Source organism: Canariomyces notabilis (genome assembly GCF_033297395.1).
Source record: "Canariomyces notabilis strain CBS 508.74 unplaced genomic scaffold N656scaffold_18, whole genome shotgun sequence".
NCBI classification, from domain to species: domain Eukaryota; kingdom Fungi; phylum Ascomycota; class Sordariomycetes; order Sordariales; family Chaetomiaceae; genus Canariomyces; species Canariomyces notabilis.
In genome coordinates, this window is record NW_027041840.1 from 523,773 (window position 1) to 544,743 (window position 20,971).

Here is a 20,971-nt window from a genome sequence, read left to right on the forward strand (position 1 = left end):
CGGTGCCGTCTACCACCCTGCTCAACCTGACCAACCGGCAAGTTGTCGCTGGCTCCAAGACGCAGCTAGCCCGTCAGCCCCTGAGCCCCTCAGTCACGACGCTCACTGTCCACGGCGGCTACCACATGAACGGCAGGCGCTATGTTGATGCCAATGCCCCGCCGCCCCTGCAGGGCTCCTGGCGCGGCGCGATAAACGGCGGCAATCGCGGAGGAGGCGGCCGCGGCGGCGGGCAACAGCCTCAGCGGGGTAATCTGCCTTACCGCCCCGCCCCTCATCACCAACAGTCGGATGGCAGCCATGGCCAGGAGTATGGGAACGGCAGCCGTGGCCGCGGAGGGGGAAACATATATCGGGGACGTGGCCACCCGCGCGGTAGCGGTTATGTTACGCCGACCCTCGGCAGAGGCGGCCGCGGCGGATACAATCCTGCCGCAGCATCCGGCGGGGCCATGGGCATCCCTCACCCAGCCTCGGCCCCGCCGGCTCCGTACGCGGCCGTGCCCCCGCCGTCAAGCCTTGACGCGCACCGGGGTGGCGGGCGCGGCGGGCGCGGCAGGGGCCGAGGTCGTGGTGATGGCCAGGCCATGGGTGGTAGAGGACGTGGAGGGAGGGGTGGCCCGCCCCAGGCGCAGGTGTCGACGCCCCAGAACTAGTGGTATTACTAGGGCGTCACCCTTTGTAGGGGTAGGGGAGATGGCGGCGATCTATTTTCTTCATGACATGAGCTGTATACGGCCGGGATACGACCAGGACTCTGGGTGGATACCTCTTGAAAGCTGGATGATGATGATGATCGATTGCCATGGCTGGCTTCTACTATACGGTATGGCGAGTTGGTAGGTTGGGTCACGCATCTTCCGGGTATTTTTTTTTTTTTTCTTTTTTGACTTTGCATGCATGATCATGCGGGGTCTAACTAGAGTAGAATGACACTGCGGGCGAAGAGGGGATTGTTGCTGTCCAGACAGCCGCGGGCTCACGGTTTACGCGTCCAGGAAAATGGGGAGAAGGAACTCATGTATAGATGGATTCCTTGCATGTATTGTCCATACCTTGCATTCGGATAAAGCGAGGCGGGGCGCGAGCATACGGCGGTATATAGGGCAATGGCATCAACCTCGGGCATTCTTGCGAATCAACATGTACAGCCCATTGTATGGAGGTGACCTTGCGAGTGAATGAGGCTTGTGTTCGTTCAACAAAATGGAGGCTGTGTTCATCTAAGTTACCTGCAGCTAAACACGTGACCCCTCCTTCTTCCCTTCGTCCTTCTTCTTGAGCGCCGGCAAACTAAACTTTTTGCTCAGCGACCCCCTAAGCGGCTTCCATTTCCAGAACTCCTCGTCTTGGTTCCACGTCAAAACGCCCACCCACGGCTGAACGTTGTAGTGCAGCCTAAGCACCACGTCCTCCTGCTCTGCCACCTTGCCTGATGGGTGGGTGATCTGGTACTTGGGCCGCTGGTTCTTGAGGGAGAGTTTGCCACTGAAACAAAATTTGTCTGTTAGCATTCAATTATCAAGGGTAGAGGTAGAGAGAGTGGAGAGGGAACATGCCGGCTGGGATCGATGCTCTTGCCCTGCGCGCTCCGCTTCAGCTTTTTCATGGCCACGGGGCCGATGTTGGCCAGGTGGTCGGCGCTAGGCGCCGTGATGATGGTGTCCCAGATGACGGCCTGGTTCGTCGCGTTCCGCCCCGAGCCGGTGCCGCCCGCCGACGGCCATTCCGCGGTCACGTAGACAAAGAGCTGCTTGGTGTTCCAGGTGAAGAGGGATGAGAAATCGGCTTCGAGGGAGAATTTGATTATGGCGTATTCTTCCTTTTTGGAGGAGTAGTAGTGCGGACGACCACGGACGCTGCGAGATATGCGTTAGCTGGAGCAATGAATATGGTCCGGTGGTCGAGGCATGGGATTCGAAAGAGTGGGACGTACACTTGGAGATTGGTCGTTTTGAGAAGGCTTACGGTGGGAGTCCGAGGGGCGAGCAGGTCGGAGGCGGCAATGAAGGCGGCGACTACAAAGGCTACCGTGGTGAAGAAACTGAAGGTGTTTTGCAGGCGCACGAGGGAGGAGTACATGCTGGGCAATCGGCGGCTCGGGAGGTTAATTGGTTCGGACAGGCAGTGTGGATTGGTCTCCCGTGATGATGAGAGAGTCTGGCTGTTGTGCCGATGTGCCGTTATCACCTGGGTCCTGTCATTGGCTGTAGATCATGGACAGAAGAGCCCGGGGTGATTCTGGAGATAGCTGACAAGAATGGGATCTAAGATGCTGGCAGTCACGATGAGGCCAGATCGGTAGCTTAGCTCTAACGTTGGTTTATGCGCCAACCGGGGACCAAATCTTGCATTGAATAGCTAAAGGTTAGGGTGATTATCGGCAGATCTGCTGCCAAGAAGCTCTGATGTCAGCTGTCATGGCTGGGCCCCGGTAATTGCTTCCTTACATTGATACCCCAGTGGCCCAGCTTATCCACTGTCTCATCAGCGTGTTGACTTCAGCCACCATTGCACCTTATCACAGTAGCTAACCCATTGTCGCTTATCCCCTACAACGCATCGCCCCCCCACGATGCCCTTCTCCTGAGCTGCCAACATGGGTGCCAGCGACTCAAAGCTTGTGTTCAAGAAAGGTATCTTCAGGTTGTCAGAGGAGCGCCACATTCCTGCCGACGATGGCTTCTGGGCTTCTGTCAGTCTCGAGTCGTTAGCTCTTGGTGGCCGCGTTTACGTCACGCTAACAGCCCTCGCAGTTCTGGAGGTTGCCCGAGTCTGCCGAAGACGTCTTCAGCCTTTTCGCCCCCGCCGACGTCCGCCGTACCCGCGACAATGCGCTTGAGAACCTCGAGGCGCTAATACAGGCCGTCACGGCGCGTCTGTTCCTGCTCCGCCACCACCCATCGTTTCCCGACCCCGAGCTTGCCCCAGCCCAAGAAGCGCTGAATTGCGTCCGCGTTCTCACAAGGGTTCTTCCTTTTGTCTATGAAAAGGAGTCGCTCCAGGCATGGGAGGACAAGCTGTTCTGGGCTCCGCGGCGCAAAAAGACTAGGAAGTCGTCCATTGCCAACGAAGTGCTCTTCGACGGAGCGCAAGATGGCCAAACGCGGCCAGCGACGGATGAATTCGAGGATGCAAGGCCTCTAGGCGAGGAGCTCCTCGACACTCTGCTCGAGCTGCTCTTCTTCTCCGACCTCACAGTCCCAAAAGCGCCACGAGGCAAGCCGAAGGTCACGTATGCCATCTGGCAAAGCGGTGTCGGCTGTAATGCGTCCATCCCGACTACCAAGGAGCACGAGAGCAACCGTTGCGAGATCTTGCGTTTGCTCCTGACTTTCACGGGTCAGAGCATGTATCTGTCACCGAGCGTCTTGCCGCAACAAGGGACCAAGGCTCTCACCTACCTGTGTACCTGTTCTGACAAACAGGTGGTTCTATCCGTGCTATGCTCGCTCCTAAACACCGTAGGTGTATTCCTCACCATACTTTGGTATCTTAGCTTACTCTTGTTAGACACTGAAATACAACCCGGCCAGTTGGCGGGTTCCCTACAATGCCCTAGTCCTCAAGGACCCCAAGGAGATCCTCGTTGTCTACACCCTGCAATTCCTCCTAGCCATGTTGCTATATCCCATCCCTGAGCAGGCAGGCGTCGCAACACCCAAGAACTTTTACCGCCATTTCCTTGGCCGCCTCCACAGGCCCCAGGATTTCCAGTTCATCGTGGATGGGATGACGCGGATACTAAACCAGCCGTTGCAAGCCACCGCCTCCTACCTTCCCGGGGCCCAGGCGCCTGTGAGATTTGCCCCAGAGATAAAAATGCTGTTCTGGGAAATCACCCAGTGTAACAAGCGCTTCCGCTCCTTCATCGTGGACACGGAGCGAGCACATGACTTCATCATCTTGATTTTATTCTACGCCCTCGAATACAAGAATGACGCGTCAAAACAAGGGGTTGTTAGGATGTGTGCCTTCCTCCTGCAAACGCTCAGTATGGAGAAGAACTTTGGTGTGAATCTAAACAAGGCATTTGAGGCCCAAGACACGCTTCCTCCTGCCATCCGAATCTCAGGCTTTGTTGGCACCTACGGGGACTTTCTTATCCAGGTAAGTGGTCATGTTCGTCTCCTGCGACTCAAGTGCTGATAGCTCGTCTTAGTCCATCTACGGCCTCATTACGACAAGTCAAGGTAGACTCACCGCCATCTATCCTGCCCTCTTAGCGGTCATCAACAACGTTGCCGCTTACCTTGAAGGACTCAGCGCTCCTACATGCGCCAAGATCATGCAGCTCTTCAACTCCATGTCGTCCCCGTCGTTTCTCCTAGCCAATGAGACCAATCATAGCCTCTTGCGGTCATTACTCGAAGCCATCAATGCGATTATTGAGCATCAATACAGCAGTAAGTCCTTTGCTGGACACCAACTTGGAATTTGTAGCACTGACGCACAGCAGAGAATCCGTTGTTTATTTTAGCGGTACTGCGCAACAGGAAGAAATTCGAGGCCTTACGTTCCTTGACGTTGGAAAGCGGCCAACAAGAGATAGAAAGACGGAATCGGCGGAGAAAGGACGGTGCTGCCTCACACGACCCGTTAGACCCCAACTCAACTAGAAGTTCGATGGATAGTACCAGGAGTCCATCGGCGCCTCCCTCCCAAACCCCGACACATGGCAACGCTACGGCGGATGATGCCGCATTTGCAATCGGGGACGATGATGATGACAGCGACGATGAAGAACGGCCGACACCGGCAGCATCAAGTCCAAGCGAAAACCCTTCCGCCGCTTCTTCTGTCGCATCAGCCGCCGACGATGATGTGCCAAGGCAGATACAGGGCATGTCGGAGAAGGCGAGAGGGAAACTGCCGGCGGGCGCACATAGCTTCTCTCGCCATAACAGCACGCCCAGCCTGGGCAGTGCTACTCCGGGCCAATCCCAGTCTGGCGTATTCGAACCCTCGGCGCAGTGGATCGAAAGTTGGCTGCTAGAGTTACCACTGCATACTACCCTGACGCTAATACAGCAGCTCTCAGCCCTAATCCCAACCTTACGCCAGGCGATCTCGTCGGAAGCGCCGCTACCTGCGGCTTTGAGCAAGATTCGAGAAGCACAGCTTGTTGGAATCGAGCCATCGCCGATCAGGGTACACTCGTTTGAGTGGTCACCGCTGGCTCTGGGGTGGTACGAGTCGCTGCTTTGGGGGTTCATCTTTGCCAGCGAGATGCAGGTTTCCAAGGGGACCGTGGGCGTATGGAATACGACGCAAATCAAGCTCTTCCGGGTACAGGAAACGGCGCCACAGGGCCCTACGCTTACTTCGCCGCGGGGCGCTGTCGACGCAGTAGGGAGCAATATCGTGTCGCGTATTGGGGCCATCAACTTGCGGCCATCGCCGGGATCAGCACCTGGAAACGGACAAGCTCCTGCGCGGGTCGTTTGAGTACCCCAGGGGGAGATGGAAGTGCCCTAAGCCGAAATGGACCAGTACAGAGCCCCCTGGTCAGATGTGTGTTGCTTTTGGTAATTTATCGGAACTTGGGATTGGGATGCCTACTCTCCCGAGCAGATTGCAGCCCGGATCTTACATTCGATGGAGGGTCCACGATATAGGGATGTTAACTGGCGTCGCGGCTGCATTTGTACCAAGTTTTACCATGTTAACGGTCGGGCACAAAGTAGTTAGTCTCAGCCACGCCAGGCCATGCCACTATCTACACCTACTGTACTTTGTTAGTCGAGACATATCAGTGGACGCGGGAATTCCGCTGACAGTATACGGAAACGTGTCGGACTCTGCTTTGCGACCCAACACCACCATATGGAAGGGCTGGTAATACCTGCTCGTAAAGTGCAACTGCCTGCTCCATTACTCCTCATTGACCATGCACCAAGAGCATGAGACATGCCCACGACAGAATACAGCCATCTATCAATATACAACCCGAGCGTAGATAGATTCATGAGAAGTTCTGATGCAACCAGCTATTCCCCGAACTCCTCCTCCCCTTCTCATAAAGCCACTTGCTATTCAGGCCAACACTCGACCGCTTCCCACCCGCCGGCGTCGGAGGCGACGGCGTATCACTAAACAAGCTCGACGCGGTGCTGGCGCCGAGCGCACTGGACGAGCCAAACGATGCCCGTCGCCCACCGCTGACAGCCTTATGCAGCAGCGGGCTCGCGGACGAGGGCGAGTAGGTGTCGACGAATTTTGACGGCGAAGGGCCGCCGCCCCCTAGCTTGGACGCGGAGCCTGGGCTGGCAATGTTGGACAGAGGCGAGCTCCTGGCGGCGGGCGACCCGGCGAGCGACGGTGTCCGCGAGTAGCGCGGTGGCGTGCTGTACACCGAGTTGGGCGTGTCGGGCCGCGGTGACGCCGGGGGGAGACCAAGCAGCTTGCGCTGTGCGGGTGTGAGGGGGATGTCGGAGAGGTCGTCCTTGGGTAGGAGGAGGGGGAGGAGTGCTAAGAAGATGCTGAGAAGGGGGATTGCTGAGAGCGCGAGGGTCGCCCAGTCGCTGTGCTGCTTCAGGTCCGGGTGGATTCTGTGCCTTGTCATGAGAAGCGATTCATTGGCGTGGGCCTTGTCGGGGGGGGGGGAGACACTAACAGGTGAAATGGTATATGTTGCAGCACCGTCTGCCGCGTAACCCAGATGGCTATGAGAGCGGCGACGCTGTACACGATCGTTTTGACGTTCTTTCCCGAAAAGGCAGTTTTATTTTGTCTCCTGGTGATTTCGGCTAGACGAGGGTGCTTCCAATTGCCCGGGCTCTCCGTGACGGGCGGCGCGGTCGGCGCGGTCGGCGCGGTCTGTTTTATAGGTGTCGAGTTTGCCTGGACCATCGTACGAGCTTGAGATGACATGGCGCCGTCCGGTGGGAGGAACCGGTCCTTTGCTCTCAATTGAGAAGTGGTTTGCGCGGTGTTGACTCGAGTTTGCCGCCGGAGACAAGATGAAGCGCGTCGAGGGCAAAAGTGATTATTCGTAGTTTAAGCGGCAAAGCGCATGAGATGGTGGATTCCTGCTGTGATGTGTGGTTAGTAGAGTCGAACAGCCGAAGCCCTGGAACGAGGGCGAGCGAGCCACCTGGGTTCGCTGCTTGTATCGTCTATTGTCGGTTGTCGTTGTTTTGTGCACAGAGAGTGACACCGGCGATTTGGCCGATAAAGTCAACACCGACTCTTACCCCGGCGACAGCTCCAGCGCCGCACAGGCCACCTGGGTACAGCTGTCAGACCCCTGTCCTACCTTCACCCCGTCCAAAATCAAATGTCATTTGCTTGCCAAGTCGCCAGCGCATCCCCAGTTCCCCACGTCGGATCGGGCAGCACGGGCCGCCAGTTTATCTGGAACCTACTCCGACCGAGTCCGACATATCTCCCCGCCATCCGCCGTCAGCTTCCCTGTTGTCACCTCTACATACCGCCTCGGCTGCAAGAGGTTCGGCCTCTCGATTTTCTCACATCAGCATCACCAGTACATTCTCCAACCTCCAACATTCACCTCGGATGCTGTGTTAGAGGGCGTCTTCCAGCAGCCCGTCGACCGCGATGGGCTTCTTCGACAATCTGCTGCTTAACCTGGATGCGAGTGTCACCGGGCTCTTCGGACAATGGAACATTTGGACTAGTCTTCTCGCCACAGCCCTCGTGGGCTTCCTCACATACCAAGTGGCTACGCGGCAAGACCCGGACACGCACCCTTTCCTGCTCGCCCGCCAAGCTCAGGGCACGGCCGTTCGTCAGCCCGGCGAGTCGCCCGTCTACCGGTCACAGGCCGCTCCTCATGGCATGCTGCTTAATGCCGGGTTGAATGTGAAGGATCCGGGTGCGTCCAAGTGGTCGAGGGGACGTGACGGCGATCTACGCGATGTGTGGCGCCAGGCTGTTGCCGGTGTTCAGGAGCCTGGCCCAACCAAAGGTGCTAAGGGCCGCATCCTTACCGTGCTCGGCGCCGAAAAGATTGTTGAGCACAATCTGGACGACATAACTCGCCAGATCAACCTCATCGGCCAGCATATTGCTGATCAAGGGGGCAACCGCGTGGCCATCTACCTCCCAAACTCGGTTGAGCTTCTTGCGACGCTTTTCGCCTGCGCCTTTTATAACCTCACGGCCGTGATTCTGCCCTTCGACCAGCCTGACGATGCCGTCATCTCCATGCTCCGCCGGTCTGCCACCGACACCGTCGTGACCGCTCCAGGATCGTTCCCCTTCGACGCTGTGGTGAAGAACTATCCTTCTTTGCGCCAGCTGATCTGGGTCGTCGACGAGGGCAGCAAGCACATGGATTGGAACGAGGTTCCGCAGGGCACCGGCGGCAGCGTCAACGTGTCCACCTGGCAGGACATTGTCAACGACGCGCCCCTGGACGCTGGCAAGACTCTGCCTCCTCTCGAAGGGCAAAAGGAGCCCCGCGACGTCACCGTCTTCTGGCAGTCCAAACCAGGCCAGCAGGAGGAAATGGTCCGCTTCACAGCCGGTAACTTCGTCTCGGCCATCGCCGCTCAGATCTTTGCCATCCCGACCTCGCAACGGATGGGGCCTTCGGATCTCTTCCTCCCCGCCGACTCCCTGGCAAATTCACACACCCTCGTGCTCACCCTTGCCGCCCTCTTCTCCAACGCCTCGGTCGCCTTCAACTCAGTCGCCTCGCAAGCCGACGACCTAGCCACGGCAACCGGCGGCATCGCGCCGACCATCCTCGTCGCCACCCCCGCCGCCCTCCTCAAACTGCACACCGAATCTAAGCCCGCGCTGTCCTCCTTCATCGGGAGCAAACTGCACTGGCTGCAAACGCGGAGCCTCACGCAAAAGGGCATGATGCCCGCCGCGGGGGGTTTACTGTCAAGCTACTACGACCGCACCGTGCGCCCGGCCCTCGGCACCACCACCACCACCACCACCCCAAACAAGAAGAAGCTGCGGCTGATCGTGACGGCCGAGCGGGTCGGCGCCGACACGCCCAAGCTCTCGTCGGCCGTCTTGTCAGACCTGCGCGCCCTCACCGGCGCGCGCATCATGTACGCGCTGACGGCCGCCAAAGTCGCCGGCGCGGTGACACAGACCAATTTCTACGACTACCGCGTGTTTGACGACAAGTGCTCGCACTTTGGTCCGCCCCTGACGAGCACGGAGGTGCTGTTTAGGGATACCGAGCAGTACAAGACAAGTGATAACATCAGTCAGGGAGAGGTGAGTTTATACAGTGCATTGTTTCTGTGAAGTGAAGTGGAAAGGGGTTGCTAACCTTGATGCGTTTTTCCCACAGATTATTGTTAGAGGTCCTTGTGTGGCTGGGATGGAGGCGGCGTTGGGCGTGGCGGGCAAGATGAGGGAGGACAACACCCTCGCCTATGTCTGAGCTTTACTTCTTGTGGCTGAATGCAGCGATTAGGTGCTTACTAGCGTATGGAATTGTTTGGTTCTCCTGGGCGAGCCTGGTCCTTCTGTAAGGAGTCTTCAGTGTGACAAGACATTGTCTGCTAGTCCGTTTTCAAAGGTTAGATCTATATAGTTAACCAATGATTAGACGCCCAGTTCATCATACCAATTCACACATATCACCTTGACACGGGCTATAAAACATGTTCGCGTGATATTACCCCCATCATAAGCCAACCGTTCTGCGCCAGCGCCTTGCCCATGTGCATACGTACGACAATCAATCAAACCATGTACCTACCCTCGAAACCTTCTTCCTGTTACGCACCATTCCTGTAGACCTGCGCCCCCTGGTTCCGGAACATGATGGTATCCCTCCTCTGCAGGATCATCAGCGCCCGGTTCAGCGCCACCTCACTAAAGCCCTTGCCCTCGACCATTTCCCTCCGCAGCGTCGCCAGGCTGGTGCTCCAGCCGATGGGCAGCCGGCGCTTGAGCTCGGCCTCGACGCGCGACACCTCCTCGCTCAGCTCGCGCCCGCCGCCCTGGTTGCTGCCCTGGTTGACGGCGTCCATGGTGGAGGCGAGGAACAGGCGGATGGCCTCGTCGACGTGCGCCTCGGTCGCCACGGGCGAGAGGGTCAGCTTGGCGAGAGACTCGGTGATGCGCACAATCGCCTCGAGCTGACGCACCGTGATGGGGATCGACGACCGCGCGTTGGCCTCGAGCTCCGACGCGTGCACCTGCTTGCGGATGGCGACGAAATGCGACGAGAGCTTCTCGGCGGCGGCGTCCGACAGGCGCGGGGCGCAGCGGCTGGTGGGTTGAAACGTTAGTTGTGTTGTGGGATGGGGGGGAATAAGGGGGATGAATAGTGCGGAGAGCTTACGATTTGCAGTAGCTGATGTAGCGCCTCATCTTTTCGACGGGGATTTCGGCCTCGACCCGCTCTTCCACGCCACGCCCGCCCATGTGGATGCCCATGACGTGCTTGGCAATGCGCTCGTCCCTGCCGCGCTCGTGCTCATCCTTGACGATGAAGATCATGTCGAAACGCGAGAGAATGGTGGTTTGGAAGTCAATGTTCTCGCCGGGCGTCTTCATGTCGTCGTACCGCCCAAAGATGGGGTTCGCCGCGGCAAGAACTGATGTTCGCGCGTTCAGAATGGTAGTGATGCCGGCCTTGGCAATCGAGATGGTCTGCTGCTCCATGGCTTCGTGGATCGCAACTCGGTCCTCGTCACGCATCTTGTCGAACTCGTCGATGCACACCACGCCGCCGTCTGCGAGGACCATGGCGCCTCCTTCGAGGTAGAACTCGCGTGTGGACTGGTCGCGCTGAACAGAGGCTGTGAGACCGGCGGCCGACGAACCCTTGCCCGAGGTGTAGATGGCGATGGGTGCCACCTTTTCGACAAATTTGAGCAGCTGCGATTTGGCTGTACCTGGGTCACCAAGCAACAGCACGTTGATGTCGCCACGGAGTTTCATCCCATCCGGAAGGATCTTCTTGGAGCCGCCCATTAACAGGCACAAGATAGCCTTCTTGATATCTCGGTTGCCATAGATTGAAGGTGCAATGCAGTCGGCCATGATGTTGTAGAGGTCGGGTCGCCGGCTAAGCTCGAGGAATTCTTGCTCTTCCTCGTCTGAAAAGATAGCCTGTCCCTTGGCGGTTTGGTCAATATCCGTCTGGATACCGACAGCACGCAGATAGGGGGTCCGGATAGCAACGGCGCCGCTTGTCGAACTCTTGGAGCCCTTGTTCTGGTAGATGGAGAAGATGCCCATAACGGTGCACCGCGAACCCGGTACCACGCGGTTTGTGAGGTAGCGATCAGCAGATATCAGAACGTGACGGGGCAACTCTCCAACCGGCACTTGATCGGGAGCCTCCTGAAGCTTGATAATTTGCTGGTCGACGAACTTTGACTTCTCGTGCACGACAAAAAAGGGGTCGAGTGGGCACTTTTCCGTCGGGTCACCGGGTGCCCTGAACCTGTCGCACTGCCTAGGGAGCGTCACACTGCTGAAACCCCCCTGAACGTGGATATCCCGTACATGTCCGCAGCCGCGGCACTGGATGTGGAGATCTGTCGCCTTGGAAGACATGACCGATGCGCCAATGACGATGCCGGGTACTCGGACCAGCCGTGAGATGGTGAGCGAATCGAGGTTGCGGATCGACACATCTTCGGCGTTGGAGTGGAGGAGTAGTTGATGCTCCGGGAGCTTGACGTTTGGATCATGGGGATAGACAATCCTGTGCGTGCACCGCTTCAGGGCTGCTTCGAACTAGGATTGTGTCAACGTGTGTTGGGACACCTAAAGTGAATTTGATCCCGTACCAGCGGAATGATTTCTGCAGGTTCTGTCACTAATCTGTGAGCGATTTCCTCGTTGAACTTGATCACGTCGCCGATGTTGACATCGCAGTAGTATTTTTTGAGGAGCGCATTTTCGCGCAATTGGTCTCTGCATAAACACAGGTTAGCTCCTGTATCTGAGGACCTGAGGATCGAGGTCTGCCAGTGCCTCACCGGTATATGAAGATGTTGTCGAGCCGGAAGTCGAGGATGAAGGATTCTAGCAAGTTCCGGACAGCAGAATTGGAATCTTCACTCCCAGGGAAATTATCGTGGTACAGCCGAGTCGAAAAGACGGATTGACGATCCATCTTGTAGTGCCGTGATCGATTCCTCGCAAGCTTTGAGAACAGAGATTGTGCGGTATTTGCGAGGTACAGAATGTCACTGCACGACCGGACAAAATGTTGGAGGGGCAAGGGCTGCGAAAGGGTCGAGAGAGACTACAGCGTTTGTACGCGACGCGTAAAGCGCCAGCCTTGACGCGACCCCGACGTGTATTCGTGCAGGGATCTTAATTGATCTAACGTTGCATGTAACTTACAAAAGCATTGTAATGTACGTGTATGTATCGCACGGATACGATACATACACTTATGCCAAGGCGCTGATCTGTGCTTTATCGCAATAAACGGTCTCCAGCCCAGCCCAGCCCCAGCATGCAGCTACCGGGTAGGGATGAAGCTAGCCAGGTACCAATGTACTGAACACACAAGGGATCGGCCGCGTAGCAGCGACCAACCCGAGATTCATTGTTCCTTCCCGCTGAATCCAGACCAGTACCGATAGCAGCTGCAAGCCCTACGCAGGAAAGGCCAGACATTCCTACATATTGCTTGCAGACCTAGCCAGCGCTCCCGAAGGCGAACAAGCTGTACTCGTCCACAGCAACGATCGAGCACCTCTTGTTCCCCCTGATCCTACGGGCGCGCTCGAGCGATGATACCTCGGTAACAGCGGCCTCAGTCAGCTTCATAGCAAGAGTCGCGCGACTTAGCTCGGTTCTGTCCGTATTGCGACCTGGATGGGTCTCGAGTAATCCTTGGGATTCGGGCGTTTGGCCGGGGAGGGTGAGGCATCATGTTCTCCAATACAGGGACGCGCAAGTCTGTGGATAGCCTGTCGTCGACAGTATCCGCAGGTCACCGGGGCGACTTCCCCTTTCACGGGTGCGCATCAATGTTGTGTCCGTTATGACGCTGTCAATGTTAACAGCTTCAAGGAAAGGGCCACATAGCCCACCGCGTCCCGCCCATCAGCGACGAGGCTCGACTGCCAGCTCCATTTACTCGATAGGAGGCTCACTGGACCCCTCGGGAGGGTGGACAAACGCCGTCCTCGAATCGGGTCAAAATGCCATTTCAACCTTGCTGCAGCCGCCCATAGTGCGGACTGGTCTGCTTCCACACACCTCTGCGCCCGCCTCAAGCGCCCACAAGCCTCCGACAGCGCGAGACATACCCCCAGTACCACTCACTAACATTCCGCACGTTGAGCCGTCCGAATTCAACCCCTATTTGTCCCAAGTCGGCGCCTTGTATGAGCAGCTGCGTCGGATCCAGGCCGATGAAGACCAAGCAACAAGCAGCCTGTTTCGTCGAGCCTCCAAGACCGATGAGCTCTCCGATGCCCCCGACGAGAGCCACTTGCGACCGGGTAAACGCCCCGGTTTGTCATCGAGGCGGACCTCGACCGCGTCCATCACCTCTCTGTCGTCAATAGAAGCGGCCACGACTCCGCGCCCTTCGAATTCGCGTACTAGGAGAGGAGTGACGCAGGGACCTCCACCGCTGTCGACGATTCCCGCCGTATACTTTGATGAAGACTTCCACCTGGAGAATCCCCGCATATTCGATGTGGTCAGTGAGCGATCCGAGGTGGTGCGACCGACACAGGGCAGCGATGAGAAGGGTGCATCCAATGGCCAAGCCGCCGCACCTCGCAAAGCACTGGCAACGAACGCCATCCTGCAGGAAAAGCTATCCTGGTACATGGATACCGTTGAGATGCATCTCATCCAGTCCATATCGACGGCGTCAACTACTTTCTTCACCGCCCTTGGCTCTCTACGAGAGTTGCACTCGGAAGCTGCTGACTCGGTAGAGAGAATAAAGGCACTGAGAAAGGAGCTAAAAGATTTGGATGAAGAGATCGCCACGGGCGGCTTGAATATTGTTCACCAGCGTCGCAAGAGAGAAAATGTCAAGCAGTTACATGATGCCGTCATGCAACTAAGAGAGATCGTTGACGGCGTCGCCGTCTGCGAGTCATTGGTCGATGCCGGGGATGTCAACGAAGCCCTGGACCATATTGACGCCCTTGAGAGGCTCATTGCCGGTGAGGCATCAGACGACAGCCACGCGGGAACGCGGCTAAGGGACCTGAGAGGAGCTACCGCCCTCCAGGGCGTTAACAGCGATCTGGACACGCTCCGACTCCGGATCGGGAAAACATTTGAAGCGAGGTTCATCAGCACGTTACTCACGGACCTTCGAACCCACGTTGAGCGGGTATCCCACCAGGAGGTTCTAATGCGCTGGAGTAGTGCTTCGATGCGCGCTCGGGGGACACACAGCCGCGAACCGTCGGCATTCCCTGCATACATGGCGGCAACAGATGTGATAAGGACAGAGTTGTTGGCGAGCCTAACCGGCTTACAGCGTGCAAAGTATCTCACAGCCGCGGCAAATGCATATCGCGAAGCAGCACTTCGAGAGATTAGAAACATTATCCGACAGCCTCTCCCAAGCTCCGATGACGACGACAATGAATCCCTCATGTCCACATCAACTAGGACCGGCGGTAGACAGCGCTCCCAGCAGGAGAGGTCCATAACCTTGGCTCGGAATCTGCGGGCATTAGAGCCACGAGAGGCTGATGAGCTTTTGACGAAGATATACATAGGCGTAACCGAAACGCTGAGAAGACTAAGCACCCAAGTGAAGGTCTTGTTAGATGTTGCGAGCTCTATCGGCGAGCCTTCAAGTCCCGACGGGCTTCGATCCCCTCCGCTCAAGTCACCTCCATTCAGCCCCACAGCGAGGCAAATTACAGGCGCTGCCCAGGAGGCTCAGGAAGAGATTCATCGGGTCGTTGACCTTGCTAATCTCCTGGGTCAAGCTGTTGACGTTGCCCAAGAGAAGATTGTCAAGGTATTGCGGGTGCGATCAGAACAGAGCAAGCGGCTGGGTCTCATCTGGTTCCTCCGGTATTTTACGCTGAATCTGCACTTCGCCAACGAGTGTGAGGCCATCTCGGGGCGCAGTGGAACTACACTAAAGACCGTTGTCAACGGCCACATCAAGGACTTCATCCAAATACATGGGGACGCCGAAAACCAGAAGCTCGCACAAGGTATGGATTCGGACCAGTGGAATTCTGCCGACTTTGGCGATAAAGACGCCGAACTCCTCAACCGCATACTGGAAGGGAGCACTAGAGATGCTGCCACTTGGGCCGAGGGGACTCAGATATGGATTCCCTATGAGGAGGCCGATACGGATAAGGAGGTTGATGTCGATGCGCCAGCGGCGCAGACGAACGGTAGTGGCAAGGCCAAAACGCGGAGTGCTGTGGTGGATTCGGAAAGCTTCCTGCTTCCCGAATCTGCGATTTTGTGTATGCATGGAATCGCTCGCTTCTTGCATCTCATGACGGCCATACCATCCATGACGGCGGAGATATCAGCATCCCTCGTTGCATATGTCCAGCTCTTCAACTCGCGCTGCACACAGCTCATCCTTGGCGCGGGAGCAAGGATATCTGCTGGGCTCAAAAACATCACGGCAAAGCATCTTGCGTTGGCATCACAGGCCTTGGCGTTCATGGCGGCGATTATTCCTCACGTCCGAGAATTCGTCCGGCGACACTGCGGCACGGGAGCTACAGTATCAACCGTCATGGGCGAGTACGATAAGGTCAGACGTGCTCTTCAGGAGCACCAGAACAGCATCTACGATAAACTTGTGGAAATCATGACTGGGAGAGCTCTCGCCGGAGCGAAGAAACTGAAGGCGCTGGACTGGAATCAAGAAGCCGCCAACGGCACGAATGAGTACATGGAGACACTGGTCAAAGAGACCACAACATTGCATCGTAACCTGACCAAGCATCTCCCCGAGAGCACAGTGGGGTTGATCATGGTACCCGTGTTCAGGAACTACAAGGACACGTTTGGTGCTGCATACAGAGGGGTGGAGCTCAAAACCGAGCAAAGTCGGGAAAGGTACGCTCTTCTATCTCAGCTATTTTTTGAGACTGGCCAGATGCTGACATGAAGCAGGATGCTGCGCGATGTCGGATACTTCCAGTCTCGACTGGAAAAGATCGAAGGATTTGAAGACGCGGGTGACCATCTGATGAAAGTTGTCAGAAGCAAAGAGGTTACGACACCGGTTCCAGCGCCGCCACCGCCAATGCCCTCACCAAAAGAGGAGAACGGGGAAAAGTCAGGAGAGGAGCGAGCGGCGTTGGAGGCACAAGCGGTAGTTAAAGCCACGGAGAAGAGTGAAGATACCAGCGACAGCAGCAAGGCGTAACGGAATTGCAATGACTGGTGTTGACGGCTGGGTTTGGGGATCGTCCTGGATGAAATGATATAATTCGACGATGGCGGTATAGATGGATATGTGGTTTGAATATTCCGAATGGATTAGCGTTGACGTCTAGAGAGCCTAGGGGCGGACGCACTGCGATCGACCCTTACAACCTAGGGCTGCTTACGTATAGATACCATCAAACCACGCTTCAAGTTCTGATCATGTTACGTGCACTACATAACAGAGTACCGGTAGTCTATGAGCGATAAGCTGTTGTTGAGAATTCCCTCTCAGATGGGCGCTGTCAATTGAGCCTGGTATACGATCGAGATGGCAGATATCGAGCTAGAGATGTCAGTTTGATGAATGTCACTAAGTGGGTGTAGGCTGTCAGAGTCGCCCCTTCTTTTGATCCTTCTGCTGGAAACCCAGAGAATTGTGGCCCTGCGATGTTCTTGTCCCCTCAAAAACGCAATCATGAACGACGAATCATTCGCTGGTCTGTCGCCAAGGTCCTCCGCGTCTCGCTCTTGCTGTCCTATGACCCGGATGCCTACGGCAGGAGCAAGTTCAACCCATCCTTTACTGTTTCGCGCCAGCATAAACCCCCACCCCCCCACCAAACACCCCTTCCCCCCCGCAATCCTCAAACCTTCTGGATGTTCACAATCTTCACTGCACTGCCAGACATGGCAGTAGTATCCTGGCTCACCAGGACGAGTTACGGGGCCATCCTGAGCAGCAGCGGCAACCAAACCTGAGAGGGGATGAGAAGTCGGCCGCCAGCACAAAGATGCGCGATCTCGTTGTGCAGCTCATGAAACAAGTTGATCGAAGATTGATCGCAACTTCCTGCAGCCAAGCGGAATTTTCCTCAAGGAACATCTCATGGACTGATCGTGATATGCAGCTATATAAGAGTACATGAGACAACGTTGTTGTGCAGTTCCGAAGTATGGATACTGACAGAAACATAGCTCTTCCTGAGGAACCTCTCTTATTCCTAGGACTAAGGACTCCCTTTGAGAACCAAGACACACGTCATGTAAAACCTTCAGCTTTCATATCCTTTTGTCTGGCCGTTTGCTCTTTCGTTTGCTTCGTATCTGGCCGTTTGACAGCCGGCCCACACCTCCTTGATTTTAAGGCTTAAGTAGGCCACCCTGTTGCAGTGCTGTAGTATTCCCTTCATCCACACAAAAGAACCAATACAAGACGAGTTAACTCTCTTTGGGTTGTGATTCTATATATATCTCATCTCTGTCTCAAGAGTCGAACTCTCGCATACCACCTCGACCGGACTTACAGCAAGACCTTATGAATCCGAACCATGCCGTGTTCCTGTTGAAGTACGGCAGACGTCAGTTACTATATCTTTCGTCTTATGGCTCTTGAACAGATCGATCATGGTTGCTAGGGCCTCTGAGCCTTACGGCTCTGTCGTCCTCTTCCACTGGACAAACGCCGTCACCACCTATATTTCTAAGCACATCCTCCTGGCCACAGTCCCTCCTCTTCTTCCCTCAACAACACTTTTGAGATTCCCACAATCATCGAGCGAGACCGGTCTACGCAGGAGTTCAGGAGTTTAAGAGACACGCAAGCCCAAGACAAGCTGTCAAACCCGGAAGCAAGAATGTGGCCGAAAACGCTAAAAAGGCGCTGAAGATACCGTTCGCGGAGTGCCGAGCGGTGGCAGGAAGGGCATACTACCGAGAACGGCTGATCATTGACCCGGAGGATGAGAGGCTCCATCTTCAATTGATCCATAAGATCCACGCCTCGAAGCCCGGAGGCCACCCGGGAAGAGTGAAGACGGCCGACTTGGTCAACCGGTGGTACTGGTGGCCGGGCATGAGCCTGGCAGTCAGGAAATACAGCCGGGCCTGCGCCCTATGCGAAAAGACGAAGACCCCGAGATCGTCGCCACCAGGGTTCCCTAAACCTTTGCCAGTACCGTTCGCGCCGTGGCGGGACATATCCGTTGACTATATGACGCCGCTTCCACCGTGTATGAGGAGGGGACAGACGTTCCGCCAACATCCAGAGCCACCTCGGAACAAAGCTGCTGCAAGCCTTCACGCGTGGGATAGGGATCGTGAGCAAAGCATCCATCCGAATAGCGGGATGATACACACAAGTGAGGGCCGAGAAGAGCTCAACATGGCTATCCAGGACCTCAGCGTCAGCAACGAAGTCATGGCAGTTCTATGTAGTAGACCTCTTCCGTCGGCTGGTGTACTCCTGAGGCCGAGATACCTCGCTAATGCCAATTTCATCGCATCGTCTCCCGTTGCAGCAAGCAATCACTTCCGAGGCATGTTCAAGCCCGATTTGGTGTACTTCGACGAGGCATCTCATGCTTGAAAGCTGTCAACAACCGCAGCAACATCACGAGACGAGAATGAAGCTAGGTACCGTATGACTTTGTCAGTTGTCGACTCGTCGAGTGGTCCCACCTTACCTACACATCATATACAACCATACACAACTATATATATGCCTAAATGGAACTACCTTGCTTAGTGTGATTGCGGAAGGTCAATTTTACAGTTGTATTGCTCAGGGGCAATCTACGTTATAGGTCAGTAAGGAATTCATTCTGTTAGGGGTATGGGTAATACTTATGGTTTTGGTGATATATTTATCATCTGCCTGGGCAATCTGTAGTCAGCATGACTTGCTGACTGTGAGTAGTGAATAGGGAAAGAACTGGCCTTACAAGGAGAGAACCGAGCTTCTTGGAGTATGCCGCCGTCAGAACAGCCGGCCATGACCAATTTCGGATTCGCGGACTCGCCTCTCTTCACCTATATTCCGTATGGAGCTTACTCCTGCTGCTTGCTGCGCTCTCGCCAACGGCTGAGGCCGCGGTTGGGGTGCAGCGTGCAAGTGAAGTCCGTCTCGGTGATGGCCTTGGTCTGCCTGTCGTCGGGGGCATAATTCAAACTACTTACTAAGGTGCCGCAAGGTCACACTGCGGCAATGTTCAGGGGTAACCATTATAGGTCAGTCAATATTCACTTTGTTCGTGGCTTGGTCAATATCCTTTTGGGAAGTTATTTATTGGTGAAGGCTATCAGTCTGGTGGTTAGCATTGAGTCGCTAACAGTGAGGGTAGGGGGTAGGGGAGAGTGGGCAAAGAAAGCGCCGAGATCCTTGCAGCAAGGAGTATTTAGTACTCCCGCTGCTCCCTCGGCTCACTTTCGTGTCATCCCTTAGCGGCCAGGGCCGCGGTTAGTATGCAGGGTGACAATCAGGTCCTGCTCGTATGTCGCCTTAGTCTGGCGATCATCGGGCTGGTAATAGGCATTGTCACACGGGAAGATGACGCCGCCAGAGTTGGGAGTGCCCGAGCCGGCAGGGTACATGAGATGGACTCCGTCGTGGTCATTGGGGTCCACGATGGCGGAAACATCAAAGTAGGTGATTCCACCGCCCTGGTTGAAGGAGACCTCCATCAGCATTCCCGGCTTGACCGGGCGGCCGTCAACAACAGCGAACCCGTTGCCTTCCCAGTTGTGCTGGAATTCGACGCGAACGCGCCCGCCGGCGGGAACATGGACCGGGCCAGGGGTCGCGATTCCAGGGTTTCTGGTAAAATTCACGGTCCTGCCCAGGTTGTCCTGGGACACGAAGGTGACGCTCGCAGCCGAGGCCAGCGTAGCCGCCCCGGTTACAAGGAGAATGCTCTTCATGGAGAAGACCATTGTGGTTGCTGTGTGTGGAAAAAAAAGTGAGAGTTTGCTGCTCAGTCTGCGCTTGTTGAGAATGAGACGGACTGAGTGTTGAGAGTGTTGATGAGAATGAAGACAGGAAGCCTGAAGGAGGGAAAGGAATGTCGTAATATACTGCATTTCTTGCTGGCCATGAACCTTCACCAACAGCCTCATGATGTTCCAGCAGGCGGTTTGTTCCTAGACATTCAGTCTGTATGTTAATCACACCCGAAGAACAGTGAAGTTGTTGACTTGGGCTTTCGCTGATGGACAAGAGTCATGAACACACCGACCTGGGACGGTGAAGGAAAGCACAAAGGCGTTCTGACATAGGGACAACCTCTGGTCTCTTGTAAGTCGGAATAGTAGTTCTGTTCCGGAATCGTGGAATTGTGCGAGTAACTGGAGATTGTTCTATCCAGTCCGATGCCATGCAACGGGTTGAGGGCTTTGTTTGACATGTGCAGATCAGGCCGCGAACACCATCCTGAACAGAAAACAATACTGTCCTGGTCTTGGCAACCAGAAAGAGAACCTAGGCCGAGGAACAATATACGCGCAGTCGGTTGGGAGTACTTGTGAGCGAACATACTGACTGTTCAGGGGTAACATATCTCCTCCGTGGATCGCAGGGCTTACTTATGCGACCCTTCATTGGAAACAACAATAAAACAGTGTTGCTGTTTATCACCACGTCCCTAATTGCTGCCCACCATACAGGCATATACTCTCTCCACATGGTACAACCACAACCCCTTTATCACCCTAGCACACACTTTGGCCCTCTAACTTCGCTCTCATCATCTAATGCAGTGGAATTGAACCTAGAATTGGCTCCCCTTAGTCAAACGTCTATACTCTGCTAGCTATCGGCAATGAGCCCGAGTACATGGTGTGTTCAGGGGTCCAGAGTCCAACTGACGGATATTCTTCTTGTCCTAACTTTTGAGCTGTT

The 20,971-nt window shown here is 55.6% G+C and overlaps 7 protein-coding genes across 7 annotated transcripts; 3 read left to right on the forward strand and 4 right to left on the reverse strand.

The window, feature by feature from the left end:
* Nucleotides 1-1,037: 1,037 nt before the first annotated feature.
* On the reverse strand, nt 1,038-2,284 carry N656DRAFT_203067 (signal peptidase 22 kDa subunit). Its single transcript, XM_064808877.1, has 4 exons — nt 1,937-2,284; nt 1,560-1,859; nt 1,233-1,488; nt 1,038-1,170 (listed from the first exon to the last, which is right to left on the reverse strand). The coding sequence occupies exons 1-3, from the start codon at nt 2,080-2,082 to the stop codon at nt 1,239-1,241; spliced, it is 696 nt and encodes a 231-aa protein (XP_064668346.1). The 5' UTR covers nt 2,083-2,284; the 3' UTR covers nt 1,038-1,170; nt 1,233-1,238.
* Nucleotides 2,285-2,599: 315 nt separating this feature from the next.
* N656DRAFT_799897 (uncharacterized protein) lies at nt 2,600-5,448 on the forward strand (the record flags this gene model as incomplete). The annotated part of the gene is made up of 5 exons (XM_064817936.1): nt 2,600-2,695; nt 2,757-3,464; nt 3,514-4,110; nt 4,163-4,406; nt 4,460-5,448. The coding sequence occupies 5 exons, from the start codon at nt 2,600-2,602 to the stop codon at nt 5,446-5,448; spliced, it is 2,634 nt and encodes an 877-aa protein (XP_064668347.1).
* A 189-nt stretch (nt 5,449-5,637) lies between these two features.
* N656DRAFT_838301 (NPCC-domain-containing protein) lies at nt 5,638-6,852 on the reverse strand (the record flags this gene model as incomplete). The annotated part of the gene is made up of 2 exons (XM_064818848.1): nt 5,638-6,551; nt 6,617-6,852. The coding sequence occupies 2 exons, from the start codon at nt 6,850-6,852 to the stop codon at nt 5,966-5,968; spliced, it is 822 nt and encodes a 273-aa protein (XP_064668348.1). The 3' UTR covers nt 5,638-5,965.
* Nucleotides 6,853-7,560: 708 nt separating this feature from the next.
* On the forward strand, nt 7,561-9,373 carry N656DRAFT_713280 (acetyl-CoA synthetase-like protein; the record flags this gene model as incomplete). Its single annotated transcript, XM_064811881.1, has 2 exons — nt 7,561-9,204; nt 9,281-9,373. 2 exons carry the CDS (start codon nt 7,561-7,563, stop codon nt 9,371-9,373), a joined length of 1,737 nt encoding a protein of 578 aa, XP_064668349.1.
* Nucleotides 9,374-9,486: 113 nt separating this feature from the next.
* Nucleotides 9,487-12,231, reverse strand: N656DRAFT_781566 (MCM-domain-containing protein). The gene is made up of 4 exons (XM_064815605.1): nt 11,934-12,231; nt 11,742-11,868; nt 10,283-11,688; nt 9,487-10,209 (listed from the first exon to the last, which is right to left on the reverse strand). The coding sequence occupies exons 1-4, from the start codon at nt 12,068-12,070 to the stop codon at nt 9,714-9,716; spliced, it is 2,166 nt and encodes a 721-aa protein (XP_064668350.1). The 5' UTR covers nt 12,071-12,231; the 3' UTR covers nt 9,487-9,713.
* A 208-nt stretch (nt 12,232-12,439) lies between these two features.
* On the forward strand, nt 12,440-16,517 carry N656DRAFT_781567 (Vps54-domain-containing protein). Its single transcript, XM_064815606.1, has 3 exons — nt 12,440-12,928; nt 12,982-15,984; nt 16,042-16,517. The coding sequence occupies exons 1-3, from the start codon at nt 12,840-12,842 to the stop codon at nt 16,295-16,297; spliced, it is 3,348 nt and encodes a 1,115-aa protein (XP_064668351.1). The 5' UTR covers nt 12,440-12,839; the 3' UTR covers nt 16,298-16,517.
* Nucleotides 16,518-19,515: 2,998 nt separating this feature from the next.
* On the reverse strand, nt 19,516-19,995 carry N656DRAFT_713206 (DNase1 protein; the record flags this gene model as incomplete). The annotated part of the gene is made up of 1 exon (XM_064811877.1): nt 19,516-19,995. One exon carries the CDS (start codon nt 19,993-19,995, stop codon nt 19,516-19,518), a length of 480 nt encoding a protein of 159 aa, XP_064668352.1.
* Nucleotides 19,996-20,971: the final 976 nt, after the last annotated feature.